The 20,231-nt window shown below is 37.4% G+C and overlaps 2 protein-coding genes across 7 annotated transcripts in view; one reads left to right on the top strand and one right to left on the bottom strand.

Moving 5' to 3' along the window:
• Positions 1-17,516, bottom strand: part of DMXL1 (Dmx like 1) — a 128,548-nt gene extending 111,032 nt beyond the window's left edge. For 4 of the 5 annotated variants that reach the window (XM_045794877.2, XM_045794876.2, XM_045794875.2 and 1 more), the window contains exons 1-2: positions 16,980-17,391; positions 1,241-1,366 (exon numbers count right to left, since the gene is read on the bottom strand). In XM_045794877.2, coding sequence (XP_045650833.2) covers positions 1,241-1,366; positions 16,980-17,066 — 213 coding nt within the window. In that variant the 5' untranslated portion in view covers positions 17,067-17,391. Of the gene's footprint in view, positions 1-1,240; positions 1,367-16,979 lie in introns of all 5 variants that reach the window. The other variant, XM_045794874.2, reaches the window with a different exon arrangement.
• Positions 17,517-17,680: 164 nt separating this feature from the next.
• The window catches only part of DTWD2 (DTW motif tRNA-uridine aminocarboxypropyltransferase 2), a 161,085-nt gene continuing 158,534 nt past the window's right edge, over positions 17,681-20,231 (top strand). The window contains exon 1 of one of the 2 annotated variants that reach the window (XM_045794879.2): positions 17,681-17,815. The gene's annotated coding sequence lies outside the window, so the exon portion shown is untranslated. The remainder of the gene's footprint in view (positions 17,816-20,231) is intronic. The other variant, XM_087862366.1, reaches the window with a different exon arrangement.

The raw sequence follows: 20,231 nt of genomic DNA on the forward strand, positions 1-20,231 counted from the left end.
ATTGGAAGTTATTAAATGGGATTTCCAACATAGCCAGGCCTATGTGAGTCTAGATGTTATAAGCAAGTTTGAATACAGTACGGAAGATTATAGAACTACAGAGCTGGATATCAAACAAACCTGAAGAGAAGGGGGAAAAGTCCCAAGGATTTTCAACATTTCATAATAAAGATCATCTTTGTAATATAGTGAGAATGAAAGGTGTGAACAAAAGGACAGATGGGAGACACTTGTAACTATAAAGGGAATTGACCCAGGAGTAACATAGTAGTCCAAGAAACAGGTAACGATTATAAGAGCCGAAACTCATTTTACCGTAAGTACCTCTACACTAGGTACTAAGAGGTAAATTTTCAGACTAGCAGGTTCCTTAGAAACAATTAGATCTAAAAAAAAATAGATTAGGTCCATTTGATTCCTCACACAAAATGTTCTAGTGGAATCATATAGTCCAATAATATATTTAAATATCTAGCAAAAAATTAAGTAAATTTGCAAAGTTCAGTCCAATCTAGCTACAAGTATACCTCGGTCTGGCCACCTGTGCCTACTTGTGCTATTCTTAGCTATATACTATGCTGCCTACTAGCTATGACTCTACCAATACTGCTACTGTATAGAACTGTACTTCACCTGATACAGAATCATAACCTGTTTCTTTTGTTGTTGTTGCCGTTCTACTTTCAAGGTTATTTTTTACTTTTCATATGCAAATAGTAGTCCAAACAAAATTTCTCATTTTTCTTACAGACTTGGAATAAATTAATAAAAAAATATGGACTTTGGAAGAGCTGACTTCCATTTTAGTACAAAGTTTATCCAGAATTTACAAGGAGATACCTGTACAGAGAAAGAATGACTCTAACAAATGCTTTCTTTTCAGTAGTTTATTTGTAAATAGATTGAAGGTTTATTGTCATTCCTTTCCTTCAATCCAATTAATTTTTAAATAAGTAAGCTTTAGACCTGTTCTATGGGTAATATTTTATTATCAACTCACAGAAAAACATCATGCTATATTTTGAAATTCGGTAAGAACAGAATTCCTGACAATCTCTAAGCCATCTGAGAAAGTCAGGAATTGTGTTCTCTATGGTGCATCTTAGAGAGTCAAAGAAATTTGTAGCTATGTTGTCCTTGAAACAAAACAACCTTCAAATTCAATAGGAAATACATACTTTGGAGATTATCCTGACAAAAACCATATTCAAAACAAATCTCACATTACAAGATTACAAACCTTGCCTTGTTGCATTGAGCAGTCTACACATCCTACTTGAATATTTCCATGTTTAGCTCCTGGGATTATTTGTAATCTTTCAAAATCACTTCCCAGTATAACAATGTCACATCCAGATGCATAAGCCTAAAAAAAAAGGGGGGGGGGAATAAAATAAAAAGGATAAACTTGTCAAGAAAGTATTTATCATGTAGAAAACTGGCATTAAATATTGTTTTAACTAAATATTATGTTTTAACAGAGCAATTTTAAATATCTTTTTTAAAAAATCTATTATTTGAGAATATTTCCTTTACCTCTGATATTCAGTTCCATCAGCAAATTCAGTCAGTCCTATCTGCAAAATATTCACTTCTTCCACCTCCACTGAATGCTACTGCTCTGGTCTAAACTACTACCATCTCCCTCCTCCACTACTATTAATAGTCTGACTGCTTTCATTCTTGCTTCCCTCTAATTCCTTTCCACACAGAGCGGTGCCTTTTTTTTTTTTTTAAGTAGACTCCACATCTAATGTGGGACTCAAACTCAGGATCCCGAGATCAAGAGTTGTATGCTCTCCCAACTGAGCCAGCCACCCCGAAAGGGTAAACTTTAAAAATGTTTATTAAAGGGGTGCTTGTGGGGTGCCTTGGGTAGCTCAGTCATTAAGTGTCTGCCTTTGGCTCGGGGTGTGATCGTGGCATTCTGGGATCAAGCCCCATGTCAGGCTCTTCCGCTGGGAGCCTGCTTCTTCCTCTCCCACTCCCCCTGCTTGTGTTCCCTCTCTTGCTGGCTGTCTCTCTCTGTGTCAAATAAATAAATAAAAATCTTTAAAAAAATAAAATATAAAGGGGCACCTAGGTGGCTCAGATGGTTAATCATCTGCCTTCGGCTTAGGTCATGATCCCAGGGTCCTGGGATCAAGCCCCACATCAGGCTCCCTGCTCGGCGTTGATCCTCCCTATGTGATCTCTCTCGCTCTCACTCTCAAATAAATAAATAAACAAATCTTTAAAAAAATGTTTATTAAAGCAAGTAATTTGCCCTGTTTAAACCCCTTGATAGTTTACCCACTGCACTTGGAATAAAATCAATTCCCTACCAAGGTTCAATGACCTTATTGTCCTAACTCTCCAAACTCATCTCAAGCTACTCTTTCCGTCCCTCCATCAGCCCTGTCCCTACACTGCCTTTCCTTGTCCTGGGGCATATCAATCTTTTTCCACTTTACTGTGTTTTATCTACTTCTCTTCTGCCTGGTCTTTGTCTAGCTAGCTTTTTTTCAACATTCAGGTCTTAGTCCCCAGCCACACACACACACACACACACACACACACACACACACACACACTTTCTCTCTGTGCTTCTCATTACTTTCCATCACATTACTATTTATTCTTCTTCATAGCAGGTATCACAATTTATAAGTATCTTGCCTATTATCCATTTTCATTACTGTAAGTTAAGTTATAAAACAAAACAATAGGGTTCAAAGTGTATCTTGCTCTCTGCTCTATCCTCCAATTCCAAATGAAGAGGCTTCTTTATAAATACCTAGGGATTAAATGAAATATTTAACTTCAAAAAACAACCACCATAACCAAACAAATAAAAAGGCATAGTTCAAGGCTTGTTAGCAAGCAATTTATAGCTCTTTTTGAAATTTACTATTAGCAGAACTCTTCCAACCAGAATTCTTTTTGTATCCTTTTCTCTAACTTCTTAGATCACAGGAGTTTCTTCATGGCTGTCTTCCTGGAATTTACATATACAGGCCACCATAAGTATGACACTGACAATAAAACATCTAGCACAAACTTTCCCATCCGAATATAAGTTCTTAAAGTATTAGTAATTATTTACTTTCTCATCACTTTTGCACCTGCACATATACCTTACTTAATGTAGAAAATAATAATTTATACTTCATGACCTTAATTTTTACCAAACCCAAAATGTTTCTGTATGTGCCAGCAAAAAATATTTGAAAAGGTATTTGAGAGAACATACAAATAAATCTGCTCACATTATAGACAAGAAAATGAGGCCTAAATAGGCTGACATAACTTTTTTTTTTTTTTTTTTTAAGATTTATTTATTTATTTATTTGACAGAGATAGAGACAGCCAGTGAGAGAGGGAACACAAGCAGGGGGAGTGGGAGAGGAAGAAGCAGGCTCATAGAGGAGGAGCCTGACGTGGGGCTCGAACCCGGAACGCCGGGATCACACCCTGAGCCGAAGGCAGACGCTTTAACCGCTGTGCCACCCAGGCGCCCCCGGCTGACATAACTTCTTAGCGGCAGAGTGGGCTTCGGAATCTTGATCTCTTTTGATTCTTGATCTAGTGCTATTTGCATGACACCAAGAGGACTTCCTAGTTAAGTATCCTCGCCTAGAATTTTCCTAAAAGGAATTAGGGACAATCTAGTCTGGTTCTACTGGCGTCATATAGTGGAAAAAATTGGCTCAGTAAACAAAAAAAATCTCATGATGGTCTGCTCACCTATATAAATATCCATGGATCACAAGGCTTGTCACAGGATTATTAGCAAGAATAAATTTCAAAAACTAATGTAAGAAAAATTTTCATTTGTAATACTCTAAATATCTTAATATTTTATAAACTTATTTTTTTACCTCAATATTAAATTCTGATAAAATACCAATAGTCAGTGTATTCCAAAACACTGTGTCAAATTATAAATATGTTTACAATTTAGATTTCCTATTCATTAAACAAAAAATTTTAGTTTCCATTAACTGGAGCATATATCTATATTTTAAACATGTCTTCATAACTTTGCTTTCCTTTTGCCATACCTGAAATTGTCTACCTACTTTCAGATATTGTATAGCAACTATTTTTGTCAACTACAATTCTAAATTTTCCTGAATTGTTTGTACTAAGCCTGAAGTTCCTCACAAAATTACTGTTTAATACAAGTACTAAACATCTGCAGAATTGAGAAATGCATATTTATCCCAGAAATAAACACTTAGCCCTACAGAGAGGAAGATACCAACTTACTATACAATTAACCCTTGATCATTCAAAGATTAACCCAGTTCTGAATTACCCCCGTTCTTTTGCTGTAAGTGTATTACACTAGTACAGCCTGTCATTTGACTTTCTCTTAGTGACAGTACTAAAACACATTAAGCTTTCTCTCTCTAGTTTTGGTAAACTTCAAATCAACTGAAAGTGACTGATCTTATCTGGAATATCTCTCTTTCAGTCCCCACTTTCTTCTCTTAGAGTTATAACTAATGGATGACAACAAACTACTATATGGAGGAAAAAAAGGGATATAACCAAGCTGACTATTATGCTAAGGGTTATAATAAAGATCTTCTGGTATTCTTCACTATAGAACTTAAATTTTTACAGTTTATTTGGTTATATAATTAAACGCAGGATGCACTAAAGACTCAAACTGTATTTGTATTACATTCCATTTCTTAATCATTTTCAAGAATTTGTAAATGTTATCTCCTTAAAAAGCCTGCTGTGTATAGGAGATTGGCTGAATAAACTATAGTACATACCCAAAATGGAGCATTATACAGCTGTAAAAATAATAAGGAAGCCATCTATGACTGACATGGAGTGATTTCTACAGGATATTATTAAGAGAAAAAGAGCAAAATACAAAAGGACACATATGTCATTTTTTGGGTAAGGGACAAGGAAAATTAGAAAACATACATGGATCTGTTTATTACAATAAAAAACACAGGATGGATAAAACTAGGAAACAATAAAGTTGATTACCTACAAAGGTGGGGAGGATAAGTAGAAGAGATACAGGAAAAAAACGACTTTTGAAAACACATTAACATAATGCATATTCAAAGACTTAAACAAATCAGAGTGGGGGAGGGTGTAGTGAAACAAAGGAACTAAGCATATTTCAAATGAATACATATTCACACCAAAAGAAAGAGGGGTCAAAGGAACTAAGTAACTTATGAACACAGAATCTGACCCCATATTTTCAGCCTTGGGCAGTGAAAAGGAAAGAGTCCACCTCCCATGTTTCTCCTTTACTCTGACACTACTACCACGTTCACAACACTTTTGACCACAGACGTGGGGTCTTTTAACCACACCAAACAATTCTGTGACACCAACTAGGTATCTGACAATTTAACTCAATTATGACACTATCTTCAAGTAGATAGTGTCAGATCCCACAGGTTAAGGGCTCAGTCTTAAATGAGACTGTCCTACACTTCAGGTGCTCATCTCAAGTAGTGGGTCCCCAGATTATCCATAACTTCTGTCCAACTTGGCTACAAAATCAGAGGTTCCCTGACCTCCTCTCCCTTGGATTTGGTTTTTAGCTAAAACAGTTCACAAAACTCACATAAAAACTTCCCTACATTTGCCAGTTTATTAAAAGATCAGACAAAGAATACAGAAGAACAACCAGACAGACAAACAGGGCAAGATCTGGGAGGGTCCCAAGCACAGGTGCTTCTGTCCCCGTACAGCTGGGATGCATCACCCTCCTGGTACATGATGGATATGCTCACCAACCTGTTGCTCCATACTGTTGGGACTTCATGGAAGCTTCCTCACACAGCCATGATCAATTATTAACTCCATTTCCAACCCCTCTCTAGTTTCTTGAGAATAGAAGGTGGGGCTCAAAATTCCAAGCTTCTAAATTTGGCTTGATCCGTCTGGTGACCATCTCAGGAGCCATCCAGGAGCCCACCCAGATTTGCCTCATTAGAACAAAATATGCTTCTAGTACCCTTATAACTTAGGAGTTTACAAGGGTTTCAGTAGCTGGGGTAGGACCCAGGGTCAAGAACGAAATATTAGTGGGCACCTGCCTGGCTCAGTCAGCAGAGCATGTCCTTCTTGATCTCAAGGTTGTAAGTTCAAGCCCCATACTGCGTACAGCGATTACTAAAAAAATCTTAAAAAAAAAAAAAAAACACCAAATATTATAACAAGTGACGGTCCTAATGTTCTTACCACTTAGGAATTTTGAAGAGCTTCAGGAATTCTGTGCCAGAAACTGGGGTCAGAGATCAATACATATATTTTCTATTATCTCACAGGCAGGGTGGGGAGAAGTACAAACAAACCCTGAATGTTTTTTGTAGGTTGTTTTTTAATTATAGTGGTATGGACAATGCAATTCTGAAACTATTTGAGACGTATTACAGAATTGAGCAAATGAGCCAAGGATCTCACTGTGTAGGGAAAAGGAACAAAGATATAAAACAGGGAAAGACAAAAGAGTCAAGTAAGGTTGTTATGGAATTGGAATACTGGTATAAAATCATGTTTTCAAAAATATACATATGTCCACGTACACACGTAAATACATGTTTGTATATGTGTATGTATGTGCACGTTAGCCTGCTATATGCACATACATGTGTATATGTGCTAGTTTTGTCTAATGAAAAGGTCAAGACCCAGACATTCCAGTAGCAATGAGATCACTTAGCACCTTGATCTTGGCCTCTACTAGCATTCTCAACTAAAAGAAACCAGGGCTCCTTGAAGAAATGGCTCAGTATAGCACTAGAGCAGGGTAGGTACAATAGGGGCATAGAATACCCTGTTATACCAGAAAGAAGGTGCTCTAAAAAAAAAAAAAAAAAAAAAACAGGCAAGAATCATTGTCAGTGGATAGTCAACCTAGGGGAAAATGATGATGAGGATGAGGATATCTGTAAGGTATTAAAAGTTTCTCTCACACACTGCTTATTAGTTGCAAGGAGAAAAAAAATCTGTCACACAATGGAGAAACTGGGCAACACCTTCAATGGTCATCAAAACTAACATCACTAATGATAGGTATCACGTACCTCCAAATGGGAAACCTAGAGGACACAACATCATCTAAGCAGAATTTTGGCCAAGAATGCATAAGCTTGATCTAATCTGGAGGAAACATCAGACAAATGTGAAATGAGAAAAGATTTGTTTTTTAAAAGTGGAAGGGAAGTACTATATTCTTCAAATGTCACTGCTGAAACGAATAAAGAAAAAGAGAAATGATGCTAAAGAGACACGATAACTAAGTGTATTCCCACAATCTGAATCTTGTACTGGAAGGGGTAAAAACCTAGAGAGAAATCAACTAATAGAACCCGAACATGGGTAATATAAAGGTTTTATCAATGTAAATTTATGAAGAAGGTAAGTGTACTGTGATTATGGAACAGGCTATTCCTTTTATCAGGAAATCAGACTAAGGGATTTAAGGGTGAAGAATTATAACGTACATAACATCCTCAAAATGTTCAGAAAAAGAATTATGTAGGCGCACACAGGTCCAGGGAGCACAAATGATAAAGAAAATGGGAGTACATTATCGTCAATAGCCAAATCTAAGTAAAGAGAGTATGGGTGTTCCTTGTACTATTTTTATTTTATAACTTTTTGTAGGTATGAAATTATTTCTAAATAGTTATTTTCTGTGTAGTAATGAAAACATCTAAAACCTAAATAATTGTTTTCAAAAAGTTAAAACAAAAAATGCTATCACTTTTTTGTGCCTTCTTTTATCTTTCACTCACTATAGTCTTCTGGGCCTATTTTCTTCTCTTTGGCACTATACCACAAGGCCAATACTAAATGCTTTTCACTGGTAACCCATTTAATCCCTACAACAAATTCTGTGTAGTACTTACCATAATCACCCCATATTTTACTGCTAAAGAAACTTAAACTTAGACAGACTGAATAATTGGCTCAAGTCTCAGAGCCAGTAGGAGGCACAACCAAGACTGAAACCAAGATATAACTAGTGGGAAAGTATATGCTCTTACTTACTCTGTTATGCTATCACTCAATGCCTTATAAACAAACACTGGCATGAATTTAATAATTTTTCTCTAATTTCTTCCCATAATTAAGAATGTCTTATTTGGACTATGAAGCAATCAGAACTCCCATAACCATTGACAGGAATGTAAATTAATGTTGCATAACTACTTTGGAAAGCTAAACATATGCCCACCCAATAATCTAGCAATTCTACTTCTAAGTTTATACCCAACAGAAATGTTTCCATATGTACACTAAAACTCATGAATAAGAACATCTGTAGCTATTCAATGAATACCCCAAAGTAGAACCAACTCAAACACCTACCAACAATGGAATATATAAATGTAGTATAATCAATGGAATACTATAAAGCAATGGTTCTCAAACTCTCTGGTGTCAGGAATTCTTTGCACTCTTAGAAAATATTAAGGTTAACTATCTTCCCATCCCCCTCAAGGGCTTTAGTTTTTGTACACTACCACTATCAATACTTTCTCTCTTAGAAATTAAAACAGAGAAAACATAATACACCAACTGAATCAGTAATGAAAACCTCCCAACAAATAAAAGCCCAGGATCAGAAGGCTTCAACAGTGAATTCTACAAAACATTTGAAGAATTAATGCCAATCCTTCTCAAGGTCTTCCAAAAAACTGAAGAGGGAATACTTTCAAACTCTTTCTGCAAGGCCAGCATTATGTCGTTACAAATCTAGACAAGGGCACTACAGGAAAAGAAAATTACATGCCAATATCCCTGACTGATATAAATGCAAAAATCCTCAACAAAATACTAGCAAACAAGTTTCAACATTACACATTATGATGTAAAAGATTATACACCATAATCAAGTGGGATTCATCCCTGGAATTCAAGGACAGTTCAATAAATGCCATATATGACAAGCCCACAATATGAACACCATATTCAATGGTGAAAAGCTGAAAGCTTTTCTCTAAGATCAGGAGAAATTCAAGGATGTCCACTCTCATTACTTCTCTTCAACACAGTACTAAAAGTCCTGGCCAGAGCAATTAGGCATGAAAAAAAATAAATAAAAGGCATCCAAATTGGAAAGAAACACATAAAACTTTCTGTTTACATTTAACAAGATATATTGAAAAACCTAAAGACCCTACCAAAAATAAAAAATAAGAAATTGGAGCAAATGAATTCAGCAAAGTTGCAGGATACTTGAAATCAATACACAAAAATCAGTTGCATTTCTGTGTGTTAACAATAAATTTTTTCAAAAAAGAAATTAACAACTTACGGCAACATAAAATACTTAACAATAAATTTTAAAAAGGTGAAAGATCTAATACACTGAAAACTCTAAGACACTGATTAAAGAAACTGAAGATGACACAGATAAATGGAAAAATATCTTGTGTTCCTAGATTGGAAGAATACTGTTAAAATGTCCATACTATCCAAATCCATCTACAGATTCAATGCAATCCCTATCAAAATTCTAATAGCATTTTTCACAGGAAAAAAAAATCCCAAAATTCATACGAAACCACAAGAGACACCAAATAGCTAAAGCAATCTTGAGTAAGAACTAAGCTTGACATTCATATGTGGAACATAAGGAGTAATGCAGAGGACCACAGGGGAAGGGAAGGAAAACTGAATGAGAAGAAATCAGAGAGGGAGACAAACCATGAAAGACTCTGGACTCTGGGAAACAAACTGAGGGTTAAAAAGGGAGGGGGGAGTTGGGGGATGGGGTAATGAATCGTTGAACACTACATCAAAAACTAATGATGTATTTTATGTTAGCTAACTGAACAAAAGAAAAATGAATAAATAAAATTTAAAAAAGAACTAAGCTTGAGCCATCACACTTCCTGATTTCAAACTATATCACAAAGCTATAGTAATCAAAACAGTATGATATTAGCATAAAGATAGGCACATGAACAAAAAAGGAAGAGAATCATAAGCTCAGACATAAACCTATGTACATATGGTCAAATAATCTTCGACAAAGGCACCGAGAATACATATCGGGGAAAGGACAGTCTCTTCAATAAATGGTGTTGAGAAATTGCACATCCACATGCAAAAGAATAAAACTGGACCCTTATCTTACATTATACACAAAAATCAACTCAAAATGGATAAAAGACTTAAATGTAAGACTTGAAACCATAAAACTCCTAGAAGAAAACACAGAGAAAAAGCTCTTTGACATTGGTCTTAGTGATGACTTTTTTGATATGACACCAAAAGCACAAACAGCAAAAGTAGTAATAAACAAGTAGGACTACATCAAACTAAAAAGATTCTGCAAAGCAAAAGAAATGAAGTCAACCTACAGAATGGAAGAAAATTTTGCAAACCATCCCTGATAAGGTGTTACCATCCAAAGTATGTAAGGAACTCATGCAACTCAATAGCAAAAAAAGTATGATTTTAAAAAAGGTAAAGAACTTGAATAGACATTTTTCAAAAAAAGACAAGTGGCTAGTAGGTACATGAAAAAAAGTTCTTAATCACTAATTATTAGGGAAATACAAATCAAAACCATAATGAGATATCACCTTATACCTATTTAAATGGCTATCATCAAAAAGACAAGAGATAACGTGTTGGTGAAGACACAGACCAAAGGAAATTCTTGCGCACTCTTTTTGGGAATGTAAACTGGTATAGATACTATGGAAAACAGTAGGAAGGTTCCCAAAAAAATTAAAAATAGAACTACCATATGACTGAGCAATCCAACTTCTGGGTATATATCCAAAAACGATAAAATGACTATCTCAATGAAATACCTGCACTCCCATATTCACTGCAGTGTTTATTCACAATAGCCAGGACATGGAAACAACCTAAGTGTCCAACAACAGATGGGTGGATAAAGAAAATGGGGTATAGGGGCGCCTGGGCGGCACAGCGGTTAAGCGTCTGCCTTCGGCTCAGGGCGTGATCCCGGCGTTATGGGATCGAGCCCCACATCAGGCTCCTCTGCTATGAGCCTGCTTCTTCCTCTCCCACTCCCCCTGCTTGTGTTCCCTCTCTCGCTGGCTGTCTCTATCTCTGTCAAATAAATAAATAAAAATCTTTAAAATTAAAAAAAAAAAAAGAAAATGGGGTATATATGCACAGTGGAATAGTATTCAGCCATAAAAAAGAAGAAACTCCTGACATTTATGACAACCTTGATAGCATAATGCTAAGTGAAATAAGTCAAAGAGAGAAAGATAAATACACTATGTATGTATTCCACTTATGCACGGAATCTAAAAACATTATACTAATAGAAATAGAAAATAGAATGGTGATGTCCAGGGGCTATGGGGTGGGGGAAATGTGAGATTTTAGTCAAAGGATACAAACTTTCAGTTGTAAGATAAATAAGTTCCAGGCATCTAATGTATAGCATGGTGACTATAGTTAATAATATTGTATTACATACTTGAAAGTTTAAGAGTAAAGCTTTAATGTTCTCACCATAACAACAACAAAATGGTAATGATCCAAAGTAAAGGGTATGTTAACTAGCCATACTGTGATAAACATTTCCCAACATGTGCATGTATCAAATCATCACAGTGTACAGCTTAAATTTAAACAATGATATATGTCAATTATATCTCAATAAAGCTGGGAAAAAAAAGACATAAATCTATACAGATAATCCAATCTGGGTATCACTCAAAAATCACTTAAAACAGACACATCTTCTTATGCATAATTCTAGAAGACTATTAAAATTAATTCAATCTTCTCTGTAATTTATACAACATGATGAGGTAAAAAAGCACACCAAGCCGTCTCCCCCCCAAAACCAGGGAAAACAGCTTTAAAGTAGGCTAAGTATGTACCACTGAATTCTTTAAATAATCCATCAACCTGGTTTAAATAAAAACCTAAGAAGTAATATGATACACACAGTATTTCTAAACCCAAATCTAAAACTAGTTTGACAGATTTTTCTAAAATAAATTCTCAAAATCTCCCTTCAAGGTATCCTGACTATATCGTATAACATTATTAAAACAATAAGAACAGCACTGATTTACCAAATAAACTGCCATGCTATTTGGTCTTCAAAATTAATGTGCACATAGTGATAACTGATACATTAGCTGCTTCTGTCAAGAGATCTGTAATCAGAACAATCTATTACTAACCAATGAAAATTAAATTAACAAGTGAAAATTCTTTCATTAGGTACCTGTAATATTAGGTTTACTAATTTTGAGACTAATCGAGATCCACAGGAAGAAATGAATTCATATATGTGCTATCGAGCATATAATCATGTTTTTTTACTTGAAATTGTGACAGAAAACCTTCTCAAATATTCTAAATTTCAAAAATTATCCGAGGCTATAACAGCTGGTATTTGAAATTGGAAGTATTGTGATTTATGTAAAACACTTGGATTTCTTGTTTTCACTATTCTGTTTTAACCAACCACACCAGGTAAATATTCTAAGGAATTTCTTCCTGGTATATTTCCTGGTTAAATGACTTGAATTGTAAAATGCTGTAATTAACATTTTTCTCATTTTTAAACATATAATGTTGAAATAGTATTGCTTCGATAATCTTAAAGGTACTTTAATACTATTTAAAACCTAGTATTTTAAAATAGGCCACTTTTGATGTACTTGTCATGGTATATGAGAATCATAAAAATCTTTTTCCAGATGTGAATAGTATCAAATTTTCCCCTTCTGTATTCTCTCCACTTACGAAGACTCATAAGCCCCCCTCCAAAAAAAACAAAAAGAAACAAAAATAAAACCAGACAACAACAAAAAAAACCCTTTCTCTTCTCCCACCTATAAAGGTGTTCCCTAGAGTGAACAAAACAAAAAGCTAAACTAAAGGATGCTTACCACGACAGAAAGAGGAGGAAGAATGCTAATTCAGACTGCATTTTTCTACCAACACCCAGATAGCTGCAGTCAGTCTTTTGATTTCTAATCTGGGTTCCCTGGCTGTGAACACTGGGTCGTCTAACACAAAAGGGAGCCTGCAGCTCTAACATGTTTGCTTTCTCTCCTATAGCAAAGATGTTTAAATTCCAAACTAGAGACAGGAAGTCCTAAATATTAACAGTCTGTCTCTTGTAAATTACCTCCCTTTCCATTTCATTTGAAACACAGTTTCAACACTAACTATAAAGTATGAAATGAAAAGAAAAAAAATCTATTGTATATGAAAGCACGTATGTCATCAGTATGCACAGGAATACTAGAAATGCTAGATTCAAATTAACTGTGCCTCTTTTTAACTTACTATTCATCTTTCATAAACAAAATATTTTTTATTCTAAAAACAAAAGTTGTCAACATATCAGGACCAGTTTGCTAACATATTTTCACTCTAAAAATAGTAGGAAATTAACAAGGAAAAAAGACCAAGGGAGGCATTCAGGTAAAGAAAGAAAAAATAAAGAATTTTTGCTTAGTGTATAGGAAAACCACTGCTCAACTGATATTGCGGGTAAAATGAGTAACAAGTGACTGAAAAAAGTTTAAAGGAACTTTAATAGAAGTATTTTATTTGGGCTCAAATCTAAATTATTAAAGCTATTTTAAAACAGAGATTTTAAATTATATTGCAATAAGGCTTCTTTAACTACTATTCATCAATTCAACCAGTACTTATGTGCCAAGCATTAGAACGAGTAAAACTTTAATTTTACAATAACTGACATTTTTGAGGGTTTTCCATATACTAAACAACGAACTTAGAACTTAGCACTTTTTCATGTAACAACCCTATGAATGGCTACCACTTTGGCCCCATTTTACAGATAAGAAAAAAAGGAATTTAAAAGAACTTGCTCACAGATGTACAACTAACTGTAAGAGACTAGGCTGGAAATCAAATCCAAGTAAAAACTCTACCAATAAGAATCACCAATACCTTAATCACTGTTCTAGATGGTCATAATGAAACCACGGGAGACACAAGGCAATACTGGTTAATGATACAATGAAAGTACAAATAAAGTACCCTGACAGCATAAGTGACATGGTCACTGCCTAGTAGAAGTTCTCATACTAATAGGGAAGTCAAAATATTCCATGACAGTTTAAGCAGTAAAAGTGTTAGCTAATACTTAGACAAATTGTATTATTAAGTACATATTTTAAAATCTAGAATCCATGAGAGCTGGCATTCGATTTCATTTCAATTTAAAACCTGTCAGACTTCCTTTGGAAAACAGGATCGCATTTCTTGTAATCTTTCAAAACAAGAACAGGTGAGTTATCAGCAAACATGAGAAGGGAGGTATTACAAACACAGGATGTCTTCACAAAAGGCGTTAAGTATCAGGAGGAATAAAATCATTCTTCAAAGGGGCCTCCAAGAGGAAGATCTCATGCCCCTCCCTCAAGTAAAACTGAAATTTAGCGATTATTTTTAGTCTGTACAAACCACCTACCATTAATGTTTGCTATCTCCCTATCAAAGACGTCAAAATCAGAAGAGGCTGAAAACAGAATTCAAGGAGTAAACAATAAATAGATCCGCTTTTTTTTTTTTTAAAGATTTTATTTATTTATTTGACAGAGACAGAGACAGCCAGCGAGAGAGGGAACACAAGCAGGGGGAGTGGGAGAGGAAGAAGCAGGCTCATAGCGGAGGAGCTTGATGTGGGGCTCGATCCCATAACGCCGGAATCACGTCCTGAGCCGAAGGCAGACGCCCAACCACTGTGCCACCCAGGCGCCCCAGATCCGCTTTTTAACATTAACAAAACAAAACAAAACCCAGGCAATTTCAAGAGCGATAAATTTAAGACGTATATACGGTGTGGAAGAAACCGAAGGCAAGAAACTTACTTTGTAATAGAACTAGCAACACAATGTTAAAGGGCCAAGGATGGATTGGGTACAAAGGAAGAAAATGTTAATCCTTAAACTACCACCCAAACTACAGAGAACTAGGATCTCTTTATACTAAACAAATTGAAAATTTATTTTTGTCTAATTTACTAGACTACTTCCTGAGATTTGGGAGAAATCTCCAGTAGGCTTGGTAGGAGATGATTAAAGTCTGGTCTATGGAGGGGCACCTGGATGGCGCAATCAATTAAGCGTCCAACTCTTGGTTTTGGCTCCGGGTGGTGATCTCAAGGTGGAGAGATTGAGCCCCCGCCCCCGTCCTGCTCAGGGCGGAGTCTGCTTAAAACTCTCCCGCCCTCTCCTTCTGCCCCTCCCCCCTGTACGTGGGCCGGGGGTGCTCTCTCGCGTGCTCGCTCACTCTCACTCTCTAAGATAGGTAAATAAATCTTTTTTAAAAATCTGGTCTATGGAAACAGATTTTTTAAAAAGGTCGCAGAAGAAGCTACATGATGGTGTAGAATACAGTCTCTGATACATTAGCTCACCTCTTTTTAAAATAACACGGAGGCATTCACCAAGGTTTTATATACACTTAGAGGGGTCTTCTAGGTGTATAAATAGGCCAGTATAATGTACGCACTTTCAAGTTCACACTATGGCATAGATTCCAAAAGCCTTCTTAGGAAAAGTTGTTAGAATTTACATTGGAGAAAGCACTCATATCACTTTAGGAGATGTTATCCTATAATCTCCCACTAGGAAAACCACCTAAGCATGCTGCTTATTTCTTCCATCTTTAATAGCAAGAGCAGAGAGCAATGTCCAGGTATACCGAGTCTATAGTGGCTCACTGAGACCCTCAGAGTTCACTCTCCCCCTGAGTATTTAGGCTAGATTAACATTTAGTATCAGAATCTCAAAATTGCTAGTGTCAAATGCAAGCTAAAGTGTGTATGAATCTCTCCAGGAGGTACTGACTCTCTGTGAGAGCGAAGCATTAGTTGTCACAGATCTAAAAGCACAATTCAGGTATGAAATTCCTATAACATGTTAAATAGTTACTATTATTTAAGATTTATTCCTACTGACAAAGACCACAGAATAATTCATAAGAGAAGAAAACCTGGGGGATCTGTTAGGCTGTTTACTTTGTTTCACTTGCTTAGGCAAAATTAAGTTTTACTTTTAATCATAACTAAGCGATAACAAAAGTTGTAGCAAATATCCTCAGCATTATAAATATGTTTAGACAAAGGGTAGCATGTGCAGTACTTACTTACAGCTTGAAATTATTATAAAAACTATAGTTAAAGCAGAAAATGCCACTACGCTGCTAAGTAGCCAGAAGTTTGGGGCCTTCTTCCTTCCAATATCTGAGGAAGACCAACGAAAAACGAGTCATGTTCAGTATATCTTAACCTGGAACTACCACTACATACCAGAGGAGTTTTATCAAAAAACTGTAATGCAACTTTTAGTAATTAATGTGAGAAATCTAAAATAAAAGTTTCCCAGGATTTCTAAACTGTTACATATGGAATTCAAAGGATGACAGGAGTGAATTACTTATGAAAAATATTTTTTTCTTTCAGAAGTTATTCCTCGGTGAATACGAAAAGTAAATGAAAACACTGTTTTCACTGTATAACTCAAAGCTAGATGTTGATAACAAACAATTGGTAATTGTTTCAAGACACCCACTTTTTTTAAATTACAAAGATACTTGATCTTAAATTAGTATAAAGAAATTAAACCAATCCCGACTATTTCTAAATCTGACAATTTAAACCTATGGAGTAGGGTAATGAAAAGCCCCATACACATTACAAAAACGATTTCTGGATAAACGATTTTGAGAAACCATCCCAGTCCAAGGACGTTAGACTTGAAACTTTAAAAATCCTACAAAACATTCTAACTTCCGACTCAGTGCCTCGATGACTGACATGTTTCTACCTTCTTTGCTCTCAAAAGCCAGGTCTGCCCGGCTAGGGGCGGGGACCTTCGTGGGGGACCTGGGGACCCCAGTGCGGGCGACCAGGCGTTCTTGGCCTCGGCCCCGTGATTCTGGGCCGATCCCAGCTGACTCAGGGGCGCGGACCCACCACGGGCGACGCGGGAGACTCCCTCACTCACCGTGAAGCGCTGGTCGCCGACGCTGCCCACGGAGAAGCAGTGGTCGCCAGGGTTCACAGCCCCGGTCAGCACCTGGTGCAGGTTCATGTCTGCGCCTTAGTCCAGCAACGGACGCCGAGTCCGGCTCATGCCCAGGGTCAGCTGCCGCTTCCCTCCCTCCTTCCCTCAGGGGCGGCGGCCGCTCTTGGGCGGCGACGGCGGCAGCGCCAGGCGCCAGGAGCCGGAGCCGCTCAGCTGGGGCCCGCAGTTCATCCCGAGCCCTGGCGGGCAAGGCCCGGAGGGGGCGGGCCGCGGAGAGGGCGCAGCGCTGCGCTCGTCTGCGCACCTGTCACAGCCCGCGCGGGCCCAGGTGAAGCTCCGGGGCGACTCAAGGGCCGAGACCCCAAGCCGACTGCCCGGAGGAGGGCCGCGCAGTCCACACACTCCTTCTCGGCTCTGGGTGCCTGGCCCAGATCGAGCCCCAGTGGCGCAGGCAGCACGCGCTCGCCTTCCCCGCCTGACCTGTCCCTTCCCGGCTCCGGTGCCCGCCACCCCCACTGGCCTTTGCCGCTCACTACGCGTCGCTAGGTCCCTTCAGCCGAAATATCGCGAGACTTCCCGCGGCGAAGAGAGGTACTGCGGTAAAGGACTCACTTTTTTCCAACAGTTTACAGATCAGCAAATGGATAAGAAAACGCCTCGTCTAGTCAGATGCTGGCCAATCCCGAGCTCCGGTCCACCTAAGGCCCTGCCCAACACTGAGGACAGGCCAATCGCTTTGAGGCTGGTGAGTGAGTCTGTCAGTTTGAGCGCTGAAGAGAAGGACCCCAGCAGAAACACAATGAGCCTAGAATGAGGTAAGGGTAGTCGAATTATGCTTTAGGTTAGGGCTTAATCCGTCGGGCCAGAAAGCTTGAAAGGAAGAAATGCGTTATAAACGGAGGTGAAGTGTCCGCCGTCCTGGTAGAGACTACAAGTCCCAACAAGCACCGCTTTCCCAGGCAGCCCTTGGGGACTCCAAATAGATGTGACCCTTCTAGCGTTTCTGTCCCGGGGTAATAGTTTCCCCAGCCCTTCCGCGCCTTTCCAACTCGCTAAACAGGATGATTTTGAAACTTAAATATTCGACAAGTATAAAATGAAGTCTTCCTGAACATAGGTTTTGAACGAGTGCTGATAATAATACTGCACCAGCCCGACGTTGAAGCGTTTGTTTCGGAAAAAAAACAACAACAACACAAAACCTAAGGATTCCACAATGATTAGTGTCACAGTTACAACTGCTGAATACTCTAAGTGTATTTTGACACAAGTTTTGTGTTATTGATGAAGGTCTGTTTATATGTTTCCTTCCCTATATTTTATACTGACCTTCCTGTTGGCCTGTGTATCCCAAGTGTCTAGCGCAGTCCCTGTTCCACTGTAGGTGTTGAGTAAATGTGAAACGGGTGAATGCAAATAGGAACTCTCCACCTAAAAAGAGTAGTTTGTTAAAAATTGCTAAATTGACTTTTATATGCTTTTGTTGTGGTTTAAAAAAAAAAACCCTTCACACTAATACTTGGATGGGAGTATTAATTTTATCTCTTTATGCTTGGCCAATTTTTTTTTGCAATGTACATTTTATTTTGCCATAAAAAATTACTTTAAAAACAAGCTTAAGAGCCATCTCCCTTTTTTAATTTGAACGTTGTCAGTGAATTCCATTATTTATCCCAATCTCTTTATAAAAATAAGGGACTTATAACTTAATTTGTCTTGAAAAAAACTATTTTATTGAGGCCTAACATACTTACAACTTAATTTCTGTTTTAATTATTCATGTCTTATGCAGAGTGGCTTTAAGTTAATTTTATATTTTAGAATCTAAATGAAGATTTTTCCATTCCCTACATAAATTGTATTTGGCCCAACGTGTTTGTTCATTCTATCCTGCCCAGTTTTTGGTTTTCAAGGGCATGCAGTATACAGAATAAAAGAAACTGAGTGACCTAGTAGTTAGGAAATCTGAGATCTACTCCTGATCCCACATTAGCTGTGTGACCTTGGAAAGGTTTTGCTAACTTTAAGACTCATTTTCCTCATCTGTAACATCAGCAAGTTTAAACTATCAACAAGATTTTGCTTGGCATTTTCATTCCTGCAACTCAGTATAACTATTAGTTTTTATTAAATTCCTTCAGCCTTGAGTTGGACTACCTGAGTTTGAATCCTAGCCTTACCACTCACTTAGACAGGTTATTTCATCTCTCCATGCTTTACTTTCCTTATCTATAAACAAGAGATAATATTAGACTTCCTTCATATAATCATCATGAGGATTAAATAAGAACAGTGTTTGGCATAGTCAGAGTTCAATAGATGTTAGCTGTTATTATTATTATCATTACTAAATAAACCTAACCTTTTGACGTATAGTTACTCTTTCTAAGGTTTTCCAAATGGTGTTAAACCCCTGTCCAAATCAAACTTTCCAGGAGTGCTTGAGATGACCACAAATGCTCTGAGACATTCTAGCCTACCTAAAACTGTGGCACTACAATACCTAATTAAAAGCAAGGGTATTCTTTTGCTTCTTATTCATCAGAAATACTCGTACTAGTTTATTAAATTGCCCATTAAACAACCTGTCTTTGATATATTGCAGATAAACTGTTTCATTGAAACAACTAAATGCTAGTGATTTATCTTTCTTCTTCCACTGCAACTCGGGCCTACTGTCTGGTTTGATACAGCCCTGAGCTAAGAATGGTTTTTACATTTTTAAGTGGCTGAAAAGACCTGGAGTGAAAAAAGGAGTATGTAGGAAACCTGCTCACGTTGAGAAGTATTCATGCCTGTTTTTCACTCTCTGATTTCCTGAAATCCTTATCATTATCCTCCTCCCTGCCACCCTCATCCTAAACTCATTAATATAAATTCCTATCCTCCCAGTCCATGTGCCATGGGAGCCACCAATAGGGGCTTCAGTGCCTACTGCCGACTCTCAATAGATGAGGGACATTGGAAGTAAACAGAGTCCCTCATCCTACAACTAAGGCTGAATCGGGGGGACTGTGTTGCTGGAATTTCACGCAAGCATTTGGAACTTACTGTTTCATAAAAGAATGAGAGTGTCTATACATCTAAGACACTGACTGCCCCAGGAACCTGTCTGGACTGGCAATAGCAACCTTGCTATAGCAAAATCTGTCCCGGATATTTACAGGTTAAATAGCTATTCAAGCGTTGAAATAGGAACCTAGCCATCATTTATAATATTGTTACTACAGA

This window comes from Ursus americanus, chromosome 5 (genome assembly GCF_024610735.1).
Source record: "Ursus americanus isolate L20-20 chromosome 5, mUrsAme1.1.p, whole genome shotgun sequence".
In the NCBI taxonomy this organism is placed as follows: domain Eukaryota; kingdom Metazoa; phylum Chordata; class Mammalia; order Carnivora; family Ursidae; genus Ursus; species Ursus americanus.